At 33.0% G+C, this 20334-nt stretch overlaps 1 protein-coding gene and 1 pseudogene across 1 annotated transcript; both read right to left on the reverse strand.

Moving 5' to 3' along the window:
* Positions 1-3138: 3138 nt before the first annotated feature.
* LOC128193216 (thyrotropin-releasing hormone receptor-like) lies at positions 3139-5614 on the reverse strand. Its single transcript, XM_052866551.1, has 2 exons — positions 5174-5614; positions 3139-4144 (listed from the first exon to the last, which is right to left on the reverse strand). Exon 2 carries the CDS (start codon positions 4082-4084, stop codon positions 3179-3181), a length of 906 nt encoding a protein of 301 aa, XP_052722511.1. The 5' UTR covers positions 4085-4144; positions 5174-5614; the 3' UTR covers positions 3139-3178.
* A 7964-nt stretch (positions 5615-13578) lies between these two features.
* On the reverse strand, positions 13579-16297 carry LOC128192176 (P2X purinoceptor 7-like; annotated as a pseudogene).
* Between the last annotated feature and the right edge of the window lie 4037 nt (positions 16298-20334).

Raw genomic sequence — 20334 nt, forward strand, 5'->3', positions numbered from 1 at the left:
TAGAAGTATTTAATGTAAATATGATAAATAAAAGAAACACTGGGCACAAAAGGTTACAAGGACACACCTAAACCGAACGAACCGCGCGCGTAGGTTAAGGGTAAGTTGGGTTTTGAAAAATACCAAAACAAACCCCGATTTTATTCTCCCCCCCCCCTCCCCCGCTTATTATTCTAAAATACTGTATTGTGAAGAGATTCAAAATGTTTAAAGCATTACGGACTGTAAATCAGACGATAAAATACTAGGATTATCAGGAAAGATAACGTTTAAAGAGGTAAACTATGTTTAGTTTGAATACTCATTGTATTTGTATTAATGTAATTTTAATGTTATCGTCCTCCCTCGTAGATTTTGGTATTTTGAAGTGACGTTAAACGTAGAATTAAATGTGGGCGGCCTTACTGTACATGCACATCGTTATGTGTAATAACTTTTTGATTCCTCATGTCACAATGCATCCAAAATTTACAAACCGATTATGTTTGACAAAATTTTCGTGTTCGTAATACTAATTTAACATTAAAGAAATTAGGGTAAACTTTAAAATTACTCAGATAGTGAAATGTATGCAAACTTTAAGAGATATGTTTTTGGTGAAATACTTTCAAAAGATCACAACTGGTTTGTGTTTGTTTATTTCGATATTTGCATCAATATCCTATTTAAAAGTTGAATAATAAAAACCAGATCCAAACTATGCCAAGGTAACATTGTTTGTAAATATACTTAATATTCTTATTATTTTATTACAATACATGTTTATTTTTAAAAGGTTTTTGCACATCAAATTCCGTAGCTTAAACATATGGCAAAACCATCGACGCTTTTCAAATCTGGTAGAAATTTCACCTTTTATCACGTATAGATTGCTATCTTGTTCATCTGGATAAATTGTGTTTGTTTCTGTGATTTAGATCAGATTAGTTAGTTCAGTTAGTTAAGATTCGATCTAATCGTTCCACGGCCTCACTTCAAGTATTCATTACCTCATGCCTAGATCTTTAAGGGATCTGCCCCCTTCCTGCCTTGAAATTCAGACTAATAAAATCTCAGCTGGGATAGTGTTGTACGGTTACAAAAAAACTCCTTCAGATGGCCCTTCCCCCCCGCCAAACAAAACATTCTATCCGATACCCCTTCTCTCGCCCATCAGATGGAAAAACCTGAAACCTTCATTGTGCATTTTCTAGATATTTTAACCTTTTTAACCTGAAACTTGCTGAATGGCTTAGTGCAGTGTCAGTATCCTTTTTATATTATCCGCTATTCGATATTACTTATATTTTTCATTAAAGGGTGTTTGTGTTTGCCTATATGATTAATCATATTTCCTTAATCAAGTTCAAACGGGCAAGAAGTGACAGTATTTTAATGTTTCAGGTGATGCACGACGTAAACTACGAGTCTTTAATGTCGCAATCAATAATTAGATTCTCTCTATTTCTCTCTCTCTCAAAGCATGAATGGTATTGTCGCGTTTGCGTAGACTAATTTTGGTTTTCTTTTACACCTTTATATTGACAAATTATTTAAAGTATCCAGTACTTCGAAACGTTTCCAATCATTGTGGACTATTAAAAAAGACACACTTTTTTTTTTTACATAAGACTTATTCAATTTAAGGAAAGAATACTCAACTTAATAAAACAACAATATGTTGAACGTTAAGGTTTAATTTGTGATTTGTTCAGTTTAAAAATTCATAGAAAAGGTTTTTTGAAAAAAAAAATGCAAACTTAATTCTCGACAGTTTGTTAAAATTCTTTCAGTAGATTCTGAAGAGCTTAGCAGACGAATTTTCCCTCCGACAATTAAAAAACAGCATTTTAACCTCATCTTCGTTCCTCAGAATTACATAGTTTGGCAGATCTGTTATAAAAGCAAACTAAGTTGCAACGTTAACAATAGCAATTTGTTCTCAGCATGTTGAGAACATGTTCTTGCATCAAAAAGAAAAAAAATATATTTCAATACGACCATTGCATTTCGTTCTCCATCTGAATAATATTCCGGTAATAAATGTTTAGTATATGAATTTCGATCTGGGTTGTTTTTGTACATGTACATTGTCCATTTTCTATAGCAAGGACAAATTACGGTTAATAAGGTGGTACCAAAAAACGCATGATAATCTGATAATGACTAGCCCGAGACAGAGGAGATTCGATTTATCAACTGCTGTAGCAATTTGCTTGTAAATTTACGGAGAACGTTGGAGAAGAAAACTGTTGAGTCAGGGCAGATACAGTTTTAGATCACAATAGACGATTTGAGATCAGCAAGATAAGCATAAGCAAGATAAGCATAAGCAAAGATTACGTTTACTTAGAGACTTAACTTTCATTACGAAATTTTCAATTGGTTTACTTCAAACTTGGTTTGAAGGTTCGCTTTCGTTTTTGTGTAATAGTATTCAAATATTCTGTTGATAAAAATATAAATTATTGGTTGTCAAGCTCTTTTGAAAAAATGTTTGATTGCACAATTAATTTAAACTTTGATGGTTTGTTTCGTTTTTGGTGTCTTAGAATTCAAATATTCCAGCGATGAAAAAAAAAGAAAGGTCGTCATGCACAATTAAAAAAAACTGTTTAATTGCACGAATAAATATTAAACTTTGGATCGGAAGGTAGAAAAATTACATGTCATTTACTTTTAGAATTTTCCGAAAAAATATTTGAAACTGTAATGATCAATCAAACATATCGGATTCGCAACTGAATATGTCTTTGAGTCGGGTAATATTTAATAAGTCGGTGGAAAAGGGGGAAACAGTTTTGTCATGTGAACTTAGCTGAAATGTACATTTATATTTGACTTTACATGTACATGACAGAACATAACGTTCTTTATGTGAAAAATACCGTAAAAGTGTTTCAATGCCAAGAACTCGGTTTGTTTCGGCCTGCCTACCCCTGTAAAGCGTTTTAACAGCAACAGATATTCACAGACTTGTATTCCACAACTATATTGAAATACAAGTAGATAAAAAATTAAACGAAAAAAAATGCAAAAGCAAAATATTTTTGCAATCTAAACAGCAAGACTGACACTGAACATATTTTAAAAAATATATTTTATAAGTAATACATTACTTACTTTAATAACATATTTTTTATACAACAACAGCGTAAAACGAAAAAAAGCACTTATACCTACATATGTAAACACAATATTATGAAAAACATAAATGAAATTTACTCCAGTGTCTTTTCTGTGGGTTTGACATTAGAAAATAAATAACAGGATTTATACTGTTTCCCACGCTTAGCATTAGGTGAACGATCAAATCCGTTACGTCTGAGGTGTTGGGCACAAATCCTTGAAACAACAGAATTATGACCTTGACAGCAATAGGAACCATTGTTATAATCTGAACAAATATGACAATTCCTGATATAAGCGTCATCCTTTTCGTGATTTGTGTGCACTCGTGAGTCCGTGATTTCTTCAAGCGATGGATTTTCAGTACATGCAAAAGAGCAATAGGAATCATCGTTGCTGCGATCAAATAAGAGATGTATACGATTTCTAGCACAAGAATATCAAACTCCTCCGTGATGAAAAGTCCGCACATACCGTAGAGAATTCCAAGAAAGAAACTCAAAGCCCATACTGCCACTGAGGCGTATACAACTCGTTCTGATGTGATGGAAAAACGACTCCATAATGGGTGCACCAAAAGAGCATATCGAACGTAAGCGAATAAAACAACGTGTAGACACGAACTTTGTACAACGACCATCCCAACTCCGGCAGAAATCAACTCGAACTCGACCGGCGATGGCAAAACATCCGGCAAAAAGACATTCCACGTCAAAATGATGAATCGCACTACAATGGCGCACAGGTCAGCAATGGCCATGCATGCTATCAAAAGGTAGGTGGGAGTCTTCAAGTGTTTATCACTGAATATTGAAAAAATCGTCAGTATATTTCCAATGCACCCAGTCGCCAAAATTATAGAGGATATTAATTTCCAGGAAAACGGTACAACCGGAGCAGATCCATGAGTTTTAGCCAGATCTTCCGTCAAATTTAGAGTTGCATTTAAAAGCTGTTCCAAAGTATTATTTCTCATTGTTCTCCATCGGCGAGAGTGTGTCTGAGAATTCAGATACAATCAAATGATATTAGTGCCCTGAAAAGAAATAAAAGTAAAGTCTTTTTGGGTTTTCCATCAAGTCAAAGCGATGTACATGTCAAGTAAATTAATAGAACCTCTTAAATGGTCCCCATCAACTTCGTAATTGGATTTTTCTCGCTGCGAGCATTTTGATGAAGATGTTCTATTGAGAAAAAGATCTACCACGTGACCAGACTTGTAATGACGTACATGATTTACTTTATCCAATGCTACAGATCAGATGACTTCCGAGTGGCTGAACACTTTTTCTGTGTATGTGATTTTATGATGAGAATAATTGATAGTCATCTTTTTGCAATTATCCGCCAATCGATTTGTATCGATTGGAGAATTTCCCCTCATAGGAAGTGGCATCAAAGCCTGTGGAGGAGACTTAACGAAAAATCCCCCACCGTACGTTGATGGACAATTAATTCATCGAAAGTTACTAATATTATCCGACATGAAATAATAGTATTAAGATCATAGACAATTTCTTTAATGTCTAGCTTTGTAATTGAGCCCATTTCAATTCATATGAAAACGTTTCCCTATGCATGGAAAATTATACTTATAATCAACTTTCATGAATATTATTTAGGTTTTTTAAGTGTTTGATTTGAGATTTCGCGTCGAGTTATGACGGAGACATGTACATTCATAAATTTTTACACAATGTACGAAAGTAAAACTACCAAACTTGAATATTGTATAATATGCATAATTAACATTTAAAAAAAATGAAGTTACAAGTAACAAGTTCTAAAAGTGTTTTTTTTTTGCATATAATTATGCTTAAAGTCTGTTTTGAAGTTATCATAATAAACATTAATGTTGCATGTCCATCCAATTTCTAATATTGTAAACCAGTTTGATTGCAATTAAATTGAAGTCTCTGTTCATTACTTTTGTCGTATCAAATAATTATTTGCCGAAAATCACGATCCTGTGGAAAATGTTTCAGATAATTTTTTTTAAACAATACACAGTTATCAAAATGACATAATGTTAGAGATAATTAAGAAATAATAAAAAATGTCTTACCAGTCAAGGAACTCTTGAGACTTGACCGTTTTTATGAATCATGAATTATCATCCTCTTGCACCGTATTGAATTTTCCACCGATTGCGTTTCACAGCAATTCAATTAATTCCTTTGCGGAAGCTGATACTGTAAAAATTCTTAAAAACATCCGACAATAAATTTCTTGTAAGAGTCACTCCCGTGGATATTAAAGTTCAGTTCTCTCTCTCCGGAATACACTGTACATCTGGTTGCTGGTAGCGTATAAATAATCTCTATCGATGTGTTCTCGCTTTTCACAGGCGCGACACCTGTTGATCCGAGAAGACGAGTAATGGCCGGGAAAACTTCTTGAAGGAGTCTTTCTCCGTCTTTTGGAGTGCAGAATGAATCTCTATTATAATAACAGTAACGTTTTGGGATTTAAAAGACGACCTGATGCTGTCATGTGCAATCTTAGAAATGTTTGCAGGGAAGAAAATATCTCGCTACGTTACGGTGGCGTACACTCCAGAGCCAAAGATTAATCACGTCGTCTTCAAAATAACGTCATAAAAAGTTTTTTTTAGAAAGTCTGTTACAAAATAATGACGTAAATTGAAAGATTTCCTTTAAATGATTTTCAACATACAGTTTGATTTTGTGTTTGTCTTGGAAAAATTACACAATTTAAAATGATAATTAAAAAAACACTTTGTTTTTGATACATAACACAATATGAATACTCTGTATTTGTACATTTGCAAATATGTCATTCAATAATTCACAGTCAGGTATTAAGGTAATAATATATTCCATACTGCCGAAAAACTATTAAGTATAATTTTCTAATTATATAAGCTTATTTTATTAAGATTAGAATATACTAAAATAAGCATAAAATTCAAAACTATTATCATACATAACATAAAAATCTACGCTGAATTTAGCTCTTCATTATTAATATAATTTACAAAATGAAGATTACATTCAAAGTTTCCTTTCCTATTTTTAAATGTAACTAAACATTTTGTTTTTACAAAACTGGAACAACCATTTTTACAAAGACCAAAGAAAAAGTAAATTGATAAGTTATCTATTATTGCTTCATTTAAAGGGTTTGAAGCCGGAAAATAAATGTCTAAGAAAAATCTCAAAAAAAATAAAAATCAGTCAAAACAAGATTACATGTAATATCAAAACCAATCCTCCCTTGTGATCTAGAGCAGAAAAACAATCAACAGACTGAAGGCTAGGCCACAGATGGCGAGACCTTTGTGGGATGACAGAGAGCCTTAAGTTTACGAGGTCCTGTCCACTGTTTAGGATTAGGGGGTGAGTCTGATGATGAAATGAGCTGGGATTATTATTCCACGATTTCCATTGTAAACATCCATCTCTGTCAGCGGTATACGGACTGCAGGACCATTCACTTAGAGGGGTTATGTAAAACGGATGTAGCAGACGGGGCCAATCAAAGGACACTTCTACAGTCACAACCAGAATAGTCTGATGGATAAATTCTAGTCTATTTAGGCTGTATTAAAATTATACATGTTAAAATGATTTTTTAAACAATATGTTTACCTACCGACAATATACAATTAACGGAAAGTTCATCAAATCAAAGATAGAAAAGAGTGTTATTTTTAAAAGTAGAATTAGGGTTTTTTGTAATATAATCTCAAATAAAATTTAAGTGCAAATTAAAATGTGAACAGAATATGCCAAAGCGTCTTTAGATTCATGATTCAATTAATGAACCAATTGTGGAATGTCAGGGGATACAAGGCAATGCTGCCGTACTATAGCTGTCCATTAGTAGCTGACGACACATTTCCAAGACAGAAACAGCGTTGCCAAACAGTGCCAATGACATCAATTAATGCTTCATTGTCTGTTGTCAATATCGCGTTGATAATTTGATAATGCTCGGGGATCTATACTTGATGCACATCAACTCCAACTGGCATTAACCTGTGCTAAGTAGACAGAAGAGGGGAAAGTGATGACGTCTGTATTAAATTACTCCTGTATGACATTTGACACTGGAAAACAGATTTTGCCTTCTTCGCATTAACAATCTTAGTTAAACATTCGTCTTTTTAGTTTGAGTACTAAACCGAGGGGAAATCCCCTATTTATGGTCATGGTAAAGATTTACAACTGCTATCAAATAACAATTATAAAAACACTTTAATATATGAAATGATAGCGTTATCATTTCACTTGCAGCAGAATCAATGGTTGTTAGTTTCATACATGATCTTTTTTCAAAATACTGCTTAAAGGGCATGGTCAGAATACTGGTCAATTTTTCCCCAGATTATAATGTTTACAATGCTTCAGTAAGGCATTTTAATAGGCAACCAATATATGAGTGTCATTTGTTGAAATACCCGTTTGCTATGTAAACAAAGCATTTGTTTACATTGTAAATGCTGAAGTGAAAATTCCTATTTTTGACCTAAAATGCGTGTGATAAACGTTAAAAACTGTTTATTTATGATTGAAGAATAAGAAGATGGACAAATCAGCTTGAAAAATATTTTTACTGGTATATTGAACCTATGTAAAGCAAAACAGGGCATGAGCCCTGTTTACACGATAAAGAATTATGAGCTCTGTTTCTTGCTTATTACTTAACGACTGACTCAAATTTCATTTGATCATTCCAAATGCATTACTAAAGCATTGCAACTAAAAAAAGCATAAAGGTATTTTCAAATTGCATGATTACACAATATTTACATTCCACTGTGTTTTTCCATTAAATTCTGTGATGTTTAAATGCCACTAAATGCAACACCTATTTACTGCGTATGAATTTACAAGTAATTTACATAAGTAGTTCTCAAACAGTGATTTCTGTGTTATCGGTTAAAAGATGTACATGTGTATTTTATAAATGTTGTCAAAACACCATGTTTTATAATTATTCAACAAAAAAGTTGACTTTATTGTTAAAAGCAACATTTCAGTAGTTATTTTTCATGGATTATATTTTCATGCTCGTCGATCTCATCTCAACAGTCTCTGTGATAACCAGTTTAAACCGGTTTTACAAATCAGCTGTTCTTGCTGTTACTAATTTACTCCCTCCGTGATCTGCACTTTATATCGATTTATTTTAGTAAACAATTGATTTCTTCAGTAAGGGAATGTAAATATAAGCATTAAATGATTTATTTTTGACGTCGTCGTGTCAATAACTGCCGTCAGGTGAGCAGACAAATAATCATAACGCGCTAACGCGCGTTATTCAATTTGTCTGCTCACCTGACGGCAGTTATTGACACGACGACGTCAAAAATAAATCATTCAATGCTATAAAAAACCCTTTACTTAGTGATTACATCTTTGATATGAAAAAGGATAACAACAAAGCCCCCGACTTATTGAATTATACAAAGTACTTTGAAAAGTGCGAACGTATCTCGATGGATAAAGTTCTACTTGACCTCTGGAGAGCTCTGCCAAAATACTTACCTATGATCTGACGCCCCTTGGTCCTCTAAATCATAAGCTTATTAGACGTTTCTGTTGAAATGGAAATAACAAGCTTATCACTGGTCTAATTACACGCATACCTCTGCAAATCACAAGGCACCTGATCCCACCTCTATCTATTTGGAGGTCCGTGTTGCTCTGCTTTGAATTTGTATTTATACCCCCGCTCCGAAGGAGAGGGGGTATACTGTTTTACCCTTGTGTGTCTGTCTGTCCGTCCGTCTGTCTGTCTGTCCGTCTGTCTGTCCGTCCGTAACAAAAATTTCTGTCGCATTTATCTCAGCAACTATTTATCGCAGATGCTTGAAATTTTAACACAGTGTTTGTTAAGGCATGCCATATCGTGGAATATATTTTTGTAGCAATCGGACGTCAACTTCCTGTTAAATGACGACTTTGCTTATTTTTTAACCAAAATTTTCAAACAAATTTTCGTCAAAGATTTCTCAGCAACTGTTTATCGCAGATGCTTGAAATTTTTACACAGTAATTGTATCGGCATGCTATATCGTGGGATATATTTTTCTACCAATCAGACGTCAACTTCCTGTTTAATGACAACTTTGTTTATTTTTAGCAAAACTTTTCAAACAAATTTCTGTCAAAGAATTCTCAGCAACTGTTTATCGCAGATGCTTGAAATTTTTACACAGTATTTGTATAGGCATGCTATATCATGGGATGTATTTTTGTACCAATCGGACGTCAACTTCCTGTTAAATGACGACTTTGTTTATTTTTAGCCAAAATATTCAAACAAATTTTCCTCAAAGATTTCTCAGCAGCTATTTATCGGAGATGCTTGAAATTTTTACACAGTGTTTGTTAAGGCATGCCATATTGTGGGATATATTTTTTTACCAATCGGACGTCATCTTCCTGTTAAATGAGTACTTTGTTTATTTTAGCCAAAATTTTCAAACAAATTTTCGTCAAAGATTTCTCAGCAGCTATTTATCGCAGATGCTTGAAATTTAAACACACTATTTGTTTAGGCATACCATATTGTGGGATATATTTCTGTACCAATCGGATGCCAGCTTTCTGTTAAATGTCGACTTTGCTTATTTTGCATATTCACATCAGAGCGGGGGTATCACTAGAGAGCATTGGCTCACAGATATCTTGTTCGTTTTATGGATTTTTGAGATGGTTCACGGTTATTTATTGTCATGTTATCTTTATTGTCAATCATTTCTCACGGGATTTTTATTATGATACACAAATCCCCAACAGTTGGCCACAGTAACTGATGTTAGTTTCTGGATATCCATTTTCGTTTTTTGAAAAAGGTGTTCTTAAAACATAAATCTGATTTTATTAGTTCGATGTTGTCTATTTATTAAAATTTTCCAGAGGAATTCAAATTTTGATCCAATTGATGTATATCGATCCAATAGATAATCAAACAGTTTCATTTTGTTTTTCTATATGCAGATACCTATTTTGCAAGTTATTTCATAGCAATTCCATTGAAAATTCACGTGCAATTATAAGGTACTTGTAGTCCGAAACACCCAAGAAATTAATTATTTGAAATATTCTCTCAAATACACAAAATGATTGCTTGGTATTATGTCAAAGTTAATTTAAATCCATTATCTTATGGAAGTAATATAAATCATCTCCATCAATTCCTCAAGGCACAAAAAATTGATATTTTGATAATTTCAAAACCTTCATTCGAATGGTGGTATTTGTTTTTTGTGCAATTTAGCCTCCTATCATAAAACAATGTGTACATGTAGCTTGTTTTCCATTCAAAGTGAAAATCTGAAACTTGGATATAATTATCACAAGTGTTCAGACTTTATGCCCATCAATTTTCAAGGTCAAATATGAAATCAATGTTAATCTAAAACCTACAGTCAAATTTTAATTATTTTCATATATTTAATTATGGGAATATGATACTCATACTTTTGAAATCTATTCGAATATGAATTTGCAATTTCTTCCTAGAGACCGTCAAGTGCTGCAAATTTTGAAGCGCTATTTTTACATAATATTACATCAGAAATTAACTTAAGTTTCAGTGTCTGTAAGGTGCTGTATAAAAAGCAGCCAAACATAAATGATATTTAAAAACGTAACTCACATGTAAGTGCAAAGCAAACTCTTAATTGTCAATTATGACTTTTTTCATTTGAGGCGATGTGGGCAAAAATTGTCAGGTCAAACTTATTTCAAATTTTATATTTTAATAGATTTCATTCCAAATTATCAGACAACTAAATTAAACAATTCGAAAATTTTAGTTTATATGTTTTGTATTACCTTAGAAAAATTAAATGGCCTTTATATTTATCGGTAATCTAGCTTATTAAATCATTCTTGCAAATAACAGGTCATGTACATATCCATAACGTCAAAATAATAGGAACATCTGTACACATTTATGGTTCAATAAATTGATCTCTTCACGTTCTGTCGAAGCTTATAGTTTTTCTTTAGTAAACCATTGTGTACAATATGTTTCTTTTCTGGTGCCCTCTTTTTATCTTTCTGCAAGAAGAAATGTTGATGTTTATTGGTAAAAGGAATGAGCACACTCCTCGTACATAAAGATAAGCACTATGCTAAGGACCAATTAGTCAGCTTGTGATCAATCATTGGCGTTGAAGTTGGTGAAAAATTATTCTGAGAGAGAGAGAGAGAGAGAGAGAGAGAGAGAGAGAGAGAGAGAGAGAGAGGACAGAGAGAAAGAGACCCACTTTCTCTTAAATATTAGTTTTATAGTGTCATTTGCCACGAAATATTCACAAATAGTTTTACTTAATTATCGTTTGATTAGGACATTTAAATGTCACTATGCTTCAAGATTTCAACAAGTGTCTGTAGAGGTAGAAAAATATTTGGACAAAAATCTAATCTCAATGTACTCTACATTCTTGTATATACTGCATTTCAAGAAGTAATTATAAATTTGATAAAATATTAATTACATGAGATCAACAGTGTTTACTGAAATGTCTTAACGATATATCATATCGTTACACACACACACACACACATATATATATATATATAAATTCGACCTGCATTTGCACTATAATTTCAACCTCATGATTTGTTGTGGCGGCGACATGCTTTTGATCCCGGCGAAGTTACAGGCCGACTGAGTCTAGCGAGCTGCTGACGTAAGCATTGGCTATCACCAAGTGGCAAAATAGACAGTATTTTTAAACGAGCTCTATACACTGAAGCAGAGATTCAAAAGATTTTCTGCATTTTAACTATTCACCCATTTTGGCCCCGCCCTAATGCCTTTTGGGTCATGTATATCACAATTTTTGAAGAGGGCTTCATATACATTAATTTCTTTTTAATCTACATGTATCAACTAAGTGGCAACATTTGCCCTGACCAAGGGGTCGTGAATTTCACTATTTAGTAGAGGTCTTCATAGACATAATATTAATAAAGCATTTTTTACCGCATGAAGATTTTTAAAACGTTGATTTTTTTTTTTGCATAATTGGACCAGTCCATGAGGCTCTGAAGGGATATAAAAGTCATTATTTTCACAATTTAAATTCCTTTTATCTTAGATATGCTTCAAACAAAAATTGGTAACTATTGGCCATGTAGTTTTCAAGATTTCAAGAAAAAGTTAAAAATGTAAACACTTCTTGTTTGTAGTTTAATGTATGGAAATATTTGGTAAAACTATAGTTAGACAAAATAAATTAGAGTGTTACCATTAAACAAAAGGATTTATCTGAGGTATCCAGGCAATCTATCTTAAAATCATGGTCAGTGGTACCCATAAAGAGATCTAAATGTCAAAACAAGTTGTTACAGTACCTGAGTAAATGTACTACATTTAGGTAATTTTGGTCCAATACTTAATTAACTTGCAGTATAGAAAGCCTAAATAGATCTACCAACTTTAATCATAAATGCTATTCATTCAATATAAATTTTCGGCTTCAAATACACAACACTTCTACGATATGTATATAATGTGATGAACATTAACTTATCCATCTTGATCTTAAAAATTTACACAATTGGTCTCCCGGCTACATATACCGTTTAATTATCGTTTTCTTCGGAACCGCTTCCTTGTTTACATGATTTTCTCATATACTAATACAGGAGTATAAACTTTGTACAAATATAGGGGAGACGCCGAATGCATTTAAATTCTAACTCCTCTACAGACTTTGAAGAAGAAAATGTCTTCGAAATCGGAATTACATGAAATTGTTCAAATCGTGAGCAATGAGTTAAGCAATTGGAAGATTGGTCTAGATCAAGTATCGAACACGAACATAGTACATGTACATTCTGATAAAAACTCTCTCTAGATTAGCAGAATAAACCTGCAAAAACGAGGAGGAAAACTTGCTTATAAAACATTTTATGAAACAAATTTTTATTAGCATTATGATAATACCTTCATTAAAATATTTTTGCTTGTTATAAAAAAAATTTATGTCGATTAAGTGTTATAAACTTCCAGACTACAACTGGCATTCACGGTGTAATGAATGATCAGGTCTTAGACTATTTACATTGAGCTTCACGGGAATCTATTCCATTCCGACACTTTATAAATGAGTGTGTCAAGAACCGAACTGCTTCACAGTTGACAGCAATCATATCACCGTTTTTTTCTTGAACAAACTTATTAAAGATATGATTGATATTTCGCGATACTGACGTTGACGATACCAAACGGATTTTCATTGTTATTTTTTTTCTGCGACATTTTAGCAATGTTAACGTAAAATCTATTGTAAAAACAATCAAATTTAAGTTTAATAGATGATGAAAACCTCCATATTTTATAACTTGTGGGGATGAAAATTTTTTGTTAAGTCCATCTTGTAAAGTTTTTGGTGCTATTTTTTTCGCTGATTATTTCGGAACTGATTTGTTAGTAATTATCTTCTTTAATTCAGATACAAATATTGATTATTTTTTCATTTTAATCCAAACGTCCATCTTTAAAGCCTGTGTATTGTCCAAAGCTGTCCGGGAATTTGTCTCTTATTTGCCACACACAGCAACTGGGCACAACACGCCTATTCCCTGCACCTAATCTACCATAGTGCCACAAGATAAACTGGCGGAAGGCTGTGTGGCGATACCCCCTGTTGACATCCTGGTCCCTTGGTCCCTTGGTACTACCAGAACATCTTTTTTGTATCTCTGGGCAATGGATAGAACTGCTTCATCTAGGACCAACATGCCATAGTCCTGAAATCATTGTTACATTATTTGAACAATCAATTAATCTTTTCATGTATGGAGAAGATGTAGATGTATTCTCAAGAATATTTAGCCATTGCGTATAGTATTATGGAGACATTTTATCTATTCTTACTGGCAATAATGAAGAGCAGTTCTCTGGGATTTGCTGACAGCACACCCTCTCTATGTCAGAAGGCATCTGCTTACAATTTCCACACGTTCACCAAGATGGTGCTTCACCTGGTGGAGGATGGTACCCTTCATGCCCTGATATTTGCTCCGACGATTCATCTAGAATATCGAAAACCAACGAGGGATCCCTATCACAGAGTTTCGCAATGAGTTGACAACTCTCACCTGTTAAATTGCTAACTGTTTCCTAAATTCAAATAAAGACTTATTAATGATAGTCAATAACATAACTTCTTAATCAGGCCTAAAAAAAAAAAGTACTGTGTGTTTAGGGTAACCCGACCTAATCTACAAACATGCCCCGATCCTAATATTTTTAGATGCATGTTTTTATTCGATTGTGATTTTCATATTATTTCCATTAAAACCCATTTTATGCTCACCGAGGCGAAGTCAGGGGTTGCTTATGCTATATCGTCGGCTTCGGCGTCCGGACCTTGTTAAAGTTTTTGTTGCAGGTCCTGTATCTAAGTTACTTCTTGTCCTATCTTCATCAAACTTGCATGGATGATGCATCTGGACCTACATGTGGACTTGAAAGACGGACCTTGTTGAAGTTTTTGTTGCAGGTCCTGTATCTAAGTTACTTCTTGTCCTGTCTTCATCAAACTTGCATGGAAGATGCATCTGGACCTACTTGTGGACTTGAAAGACTTGGATGCTGAATCTGGGCCATGAATAGCGTATGCTAGAGGATAAGGCTTTTGGAGCAGGCAAAAGTTTTTGGTGCAGTTGTCCTTTGATTGCACTTTCTAAGTAACTAGTGATACTAACTTCACCAAACATGCATGAATGGTACGTCTTATGATACTGATGCACCAGACAGGCTTGAATGCTGATTCTGAGCCATAGGTTTTGGATGCTGGATGAGATTTAGTTTTTTGGCACAGGACACATGTTTTATAGATATTAACTTGCATAGTTGATTTAATTATGATTTAAATGAGTTGCAGAGGAAGCTTCAGATGCAGAGCCTCATCTCCATTATCAAGGATGCTAAAAAAATCTCCTACCTCACTCAAACCTGCTTAATAGATATGTTTGTTGTTAAAGGATACAACATGATTCCTATGATATAGTAATATATGGTACACTATTATTTTATATGATACAATATCATATCATATCTTATATTGTAAAAAGTTATGTGATACAATATGATAGTGTATCAATTATTTGTACATTATGATGTGATAATGAATCATAATATTGTTGTGTATAGTATTGTATATTATGATACAATATTGTAAAATATAATATTGTATATACTATTTTATTACATGATATTGTTTTATATGTTATTGCAATACATAATATTGTATCATATGATACAATATTATATAATGCATCATATGATACGATATTGTATAATATATAATATCATATGATACGATATTGTATTATACGATATTGGTTTATATAATATAATATCAAATGTTTTAATATTGTGATGTATTATGTGATATGATATTGTATCATATTTTAATACATTATTGTTCCATATGTTATGATGTTGTATTATGTGATCAAGTACAATAATGTATTTACATGATACAATGTCATATTTTATGCTACTATATCATATTGTACATTATTTATTACATCATTGTATTGTAGTATATGTTATATATTGTAAGTATCATAGGATGCAATATCATTTTTTATATTATTGTATTGATAAATATTGTATCTTATAATACCGTATGAAATGAACATATGATTTCATCAGTCTCCATGTATATCCAAGATCATTAACTATGATTTTCATATAATATGATAAAGGTGATCTAATAAAGGTGATGCCTCGTCTCGGTGAGCTTTGCAATCTGTGATTACCTACGTTTAAATATTTAAAATAGGATTTTATATCTGTGTTTGTGCCCTCATGCTAAAAAAGTATGATAAAAAAATCCCAACCTACCTAACCTAATTTTTTTATCAGTGTTACACTAAACACAATTTTTTATTAGGCCTAACTGAATTAAAGTGTCAAAGCATAAGGGTTATAACTGTTTGTTAATACACACCAAAATATTTTTCTTTCAGTTTATGTTCAAGAAAATTTAATTGACAAGGGAACCAAATTTGGATATGTGAATGTGTAAAATAAAGAAACGCTGTTCAAACTGGGTGTATGTAAAATCAAAATATTTTGACTTGGAGACAGTTAATTTTGAGACAGTTATTTTATGTCATACGTGTAGTTTCTGCTTTCTGGCATTTAAAGCATCCTGGAGGTCTCGAACCCTCTTGCTCGTCATTCGTTTACCTCCTCTGCCCCGGCCTCGTTTTCTTGATCCAGCAGTTTTTAGTTTTTTCTATTGGCAAGCCAATTTCAGAATTTTGTAAAGGATTTATTTGCATTACACCAAACTAACAATATTACTGCTACTGCAGTATACGTTTAAAAACATAAAAATTGCGAGCACATATGCTGGCAATACTGTAGTGTACAAATTTCATGTAAAGTGTAGGCCCAGAGTGAAATACCTGCTATATGTGCATATATTTGCCTATCACAGAAGACCGTAAAAATACATTAATTAAATCTGATTATTTTTAAGACAGGCAGCGGAAAAAATATATTAGAAAATTTCAGCGATAAAGAAATTCTAATTAATCCATTTTTAAATTTCTTTACGAGTCAATAGAAAATAATTGATTTTGCATTTTACGCATTAACCCTTGGGGGCCTCTTTTCGTTATACAGTGAATCAGAGCTTAACGTTTTCGTTATCAATCGTCAATCAAGTAATTATCGATCTATATATTCACAAGTATTAGCTTGAAACATCGTAGCTAATAACAAAAATTAACTTTCAGTAAGACTTGAGTTAAAATTCATTCAAAGTTCGGTTGCAATCGTAAGTATTGTGTATACCTCAGCATCCATATTTGATGGTTGACCTCAGTTGACTCGAATGATTGACGTCCAAAAAATGGCAAATCTGCTGCACGTCGTGATTAAAAAAACACGCTGTTGCAAGTTTAAGGTGGCTCTATACACCCACGGTTTGTTCCAATTTTCAATAGAAGACCACAAAACATATACTTATCAAATATTAAAAGGATGATAGGGATACTATAGGTATTTTAAAAGAATTTTTTTTGTCAGATAATGGATATTTCCTTCGGACACTACTTGTTTATTTCGATAAATAATACGACACAACGTGAAGGTGTCAGATAACACATTACTTGTTAAGTAATGAAATTTCAAATTAAATTAAATATATTCATTTAACAAATTTTCAAAAGAGCGGTCCCCATATGATTCGCCTCAGTTTGAATCAGCCAGTACCAGAATTGCATTTTTCCAGATTTACCTTTTTGCGTACTGCGTCGTCAAAAAGTGGTGTATAGAGCCACCTTAACTCAGTTAGGGAATTGTTCTTAAGCCGTTTTATGCCGAATGTAGAATTAAACTATTATAAAATGGAACATATATACATGAAGTTTATTTGTTTGTACCAAGATGCAGCTCATATTGCTTCAAGTAATTCATTTATTTACTGGAAAATTTTACGGGTTAATCTCGTTTTCATATGTCGTATACATCTTTGTAAAATCTTGATATCAAATTACAATGTACTTATTTCTTTCTTACGCTTAGACTGAGAGTAATTTTTGTAGCTTCTTGGGGAAAATAATTGAAAATCGTTAACTGTTCTTTGAAATCTATAATTGGCATCTGTCACGGTTGAGTTATTTATTTAGAAATACATTTAGCTAAAGGCAAATAATGATAAATAATAGATTATTCATTATATAGGTTTCTTTCTGGAAAGTAGGAAAAACCCAGCTTACTATAGTTCATGTAGTCTAGAGTAATTCATGATATTTAAACATTTAGTCAATATTTATCAGTGTATATTTATTTTGGCGAATCCTGGCTTCGTGTGATTCAACTGTAATTCGATTATTGTACTTTATTTCACCATTTCCATTCATACCAGACATGACGCATATAAATTTAGCATGACTTTGAACTTGCCCAAATAACCTTGGGTCAAGGTCTTAACATACCTTCTGGTCATAGGCAATATTTGAGTGAATTAAGATTTCAAATGTTTCTCCATAAGAAAGACATAAAATAGACATAAATTATGTACTTTTCCCGCCAGTGACCTTGAACTTACCCGAATGACCCTGGATCAAGGTCATGACACACCCTAGGCCCGAATGACCTTAGGTTAAGGTCATGACACACTCTCTGGTTATAAGCAATATTTGTGTGTAGTAAGAACTTCCAATGTCTTCCATAAGGTATGGAACGGACACGAATTTTGCTCAGACAGATGGACAGAGGGGCAGACGGACAAAGTGATTTCAATATACCACCCTTAACTTCGTTGGGGTGAGGGGGTATGATAAAGACAAATTCTAAAAATAGAATCAGACGAGCAAAGAGCAAACGTAAGATATTAGATTAATAAGTTTCTGAAAGTCACAAAAACAAATCGCCCCCAATTTGACATTTTTCAATAGTTATAAGCAATATTTGTGTGAAGTAATAACTTCCAATGTCTTCCATAAGGTATGGAACGGACACGAATTTTGCTCAGACAGATGGACAGAGGGACAGACGGACAAAGTGATTTCATTATACCACCCTTAACTTCGTTGGGGTGAAGGGGTATGATAAAGACAAATTCTAAAAATAGAATCAGACGAGCAAAGAGCAAACGTAAGATATTAGATAAATAAGTTTCTGAAAGTCACAAAAACAAATCGCCCTCAATTTGACATTTTTCAATAGTTTTTGGAAAAAAACTTAACAAATTTTTAAAATGATAAGATGCCAGTGGGTGGTTAATTACAGAATTTCAGACAATTTGGGACAATATTGTTACAATTATGGACAATCCTGCAGGTTGCCAAGTCTAGGATGACTAGAGATGGAAAATTTTAGTCTTAGAAAGTCCACTGAAAACTCGCCAAGCTTGCTTTGAGAAGTCGCTGCCTTATTGCGGCTTTAACTGGGATTGAGAAACACTATATTGCCTGTTGTATTTAGTCTAAATTGATTCTGAATCAATTTTCAGACGGATTATCTTCCTTCAGACGACGTACAACGTAACCCCCACATTAACTGGATATAAATCTCCATATGCCATACCCAACAGGGTCATTGAAAAGACATTTTACTTTTTATCACAACCAACAATATCAAAAGATTTGAAACTATCCAAGAAATGGTGTTCAAATAGACAGAAATAATTTCGGTCTTTGAATTAAAAAAGAACGTAAAATCAGTAACGTTTCTGTATTAAACAAGATTTTTTTTAAAACCACTTATGCCCCTCCTTTTGAAACATCTCTGAAGAAAACAAACGGAAACTGCAAATAATAGAATTATTCAAAATTAAACTTGACCTAGATATTATATTGATAAACCTGTATACCTAATTTTATTTCAATATGTTTATCCTCTGCGAAGAAAATGAACGGAAACTGTTTGTGGACCGACCGATTTTAAAAAATTTCATACTTTCATAGTTTTTAATACGGCATGTGACTGTCGAATTAATGTCATCCGGAAAGTGATAATTTGTTTTTAGGCAATATGGCCGACGTTCGCTCATTTATCTCGACATTTCATATTATTACGCCCCCTTTGAAGAAGGGACGGCATACTGCGTTTCAGCTGTCAGTCACTCTGCCCGTCGGTCGCTCGGTCCAACAACAGTTTCCGCGAGAAAACAATACTATAGCATCTTATAATTAAAGGGACTTGGACGCAATTTTTAAGTCAAATATTGAGTTATAAGCAAGAAACAGAGTTTGAAATTCTTCTGTGTTAACAAAGTCTAAACATTGTTATTGATTACGTATGTGTTTTATTGTTAAAAGTTTCAATCAAATGTTGCTTTAATCTGTTTATAGTATTATTTGCGAACACGTGAATCAGTTTAACGCATTTGCCACGAGTCTTTTTGTCAAAGAAAATATTAATGGTTATTCCATACTTTACATTATTCGTAAACACATACAAGACTCGTGCTTACATAACAATGAAAAATTGCTTCTTTATCTCTCTTAATTATGACTTGACTTCTAATATTCCAATTTTGGTCAATCCATCAAAATGCGCGAGTAAATTAATCTAAAATCGTGTCTTAGTCCTTTAAATAATTGTGTTATAAACACTGTGCCGGATAATTATGCCAGTGCCAAGGTGGCATTTTTGCACCCGCATAAGATGCAGTGTCGGAAAAAACCATGTATACCAAATGATAAACCATTGTCTAGAGAGTATATAACCACTTTTGTTTTTAGTGTGTTTCACCTGACAGGT

Source organism: Crassostrea angulata, chromosome 1, assembly GCF_025612915.1.
Source record: "Crassostrea angulata isolate pt1a10 chromosome 1, ASM2561291v2, whole genome shotgun sequence".
Classification (NCBI taxonomy): Eukaryota; Metazoa; Mollusca; class Bivalvia; order Ostreida; family Ostreidae; genus Magallana; species Magallana angulata.

Excerpts from the sequence above, each read along its gene's own strand:
- LOC128193216 (XM_052866551.1), bottom strand. The coding sequence starts at position 4,084 with ATGAGAAATAATACTTTGGAACAGCTTTTAAATGCAACTCTAAATTTG.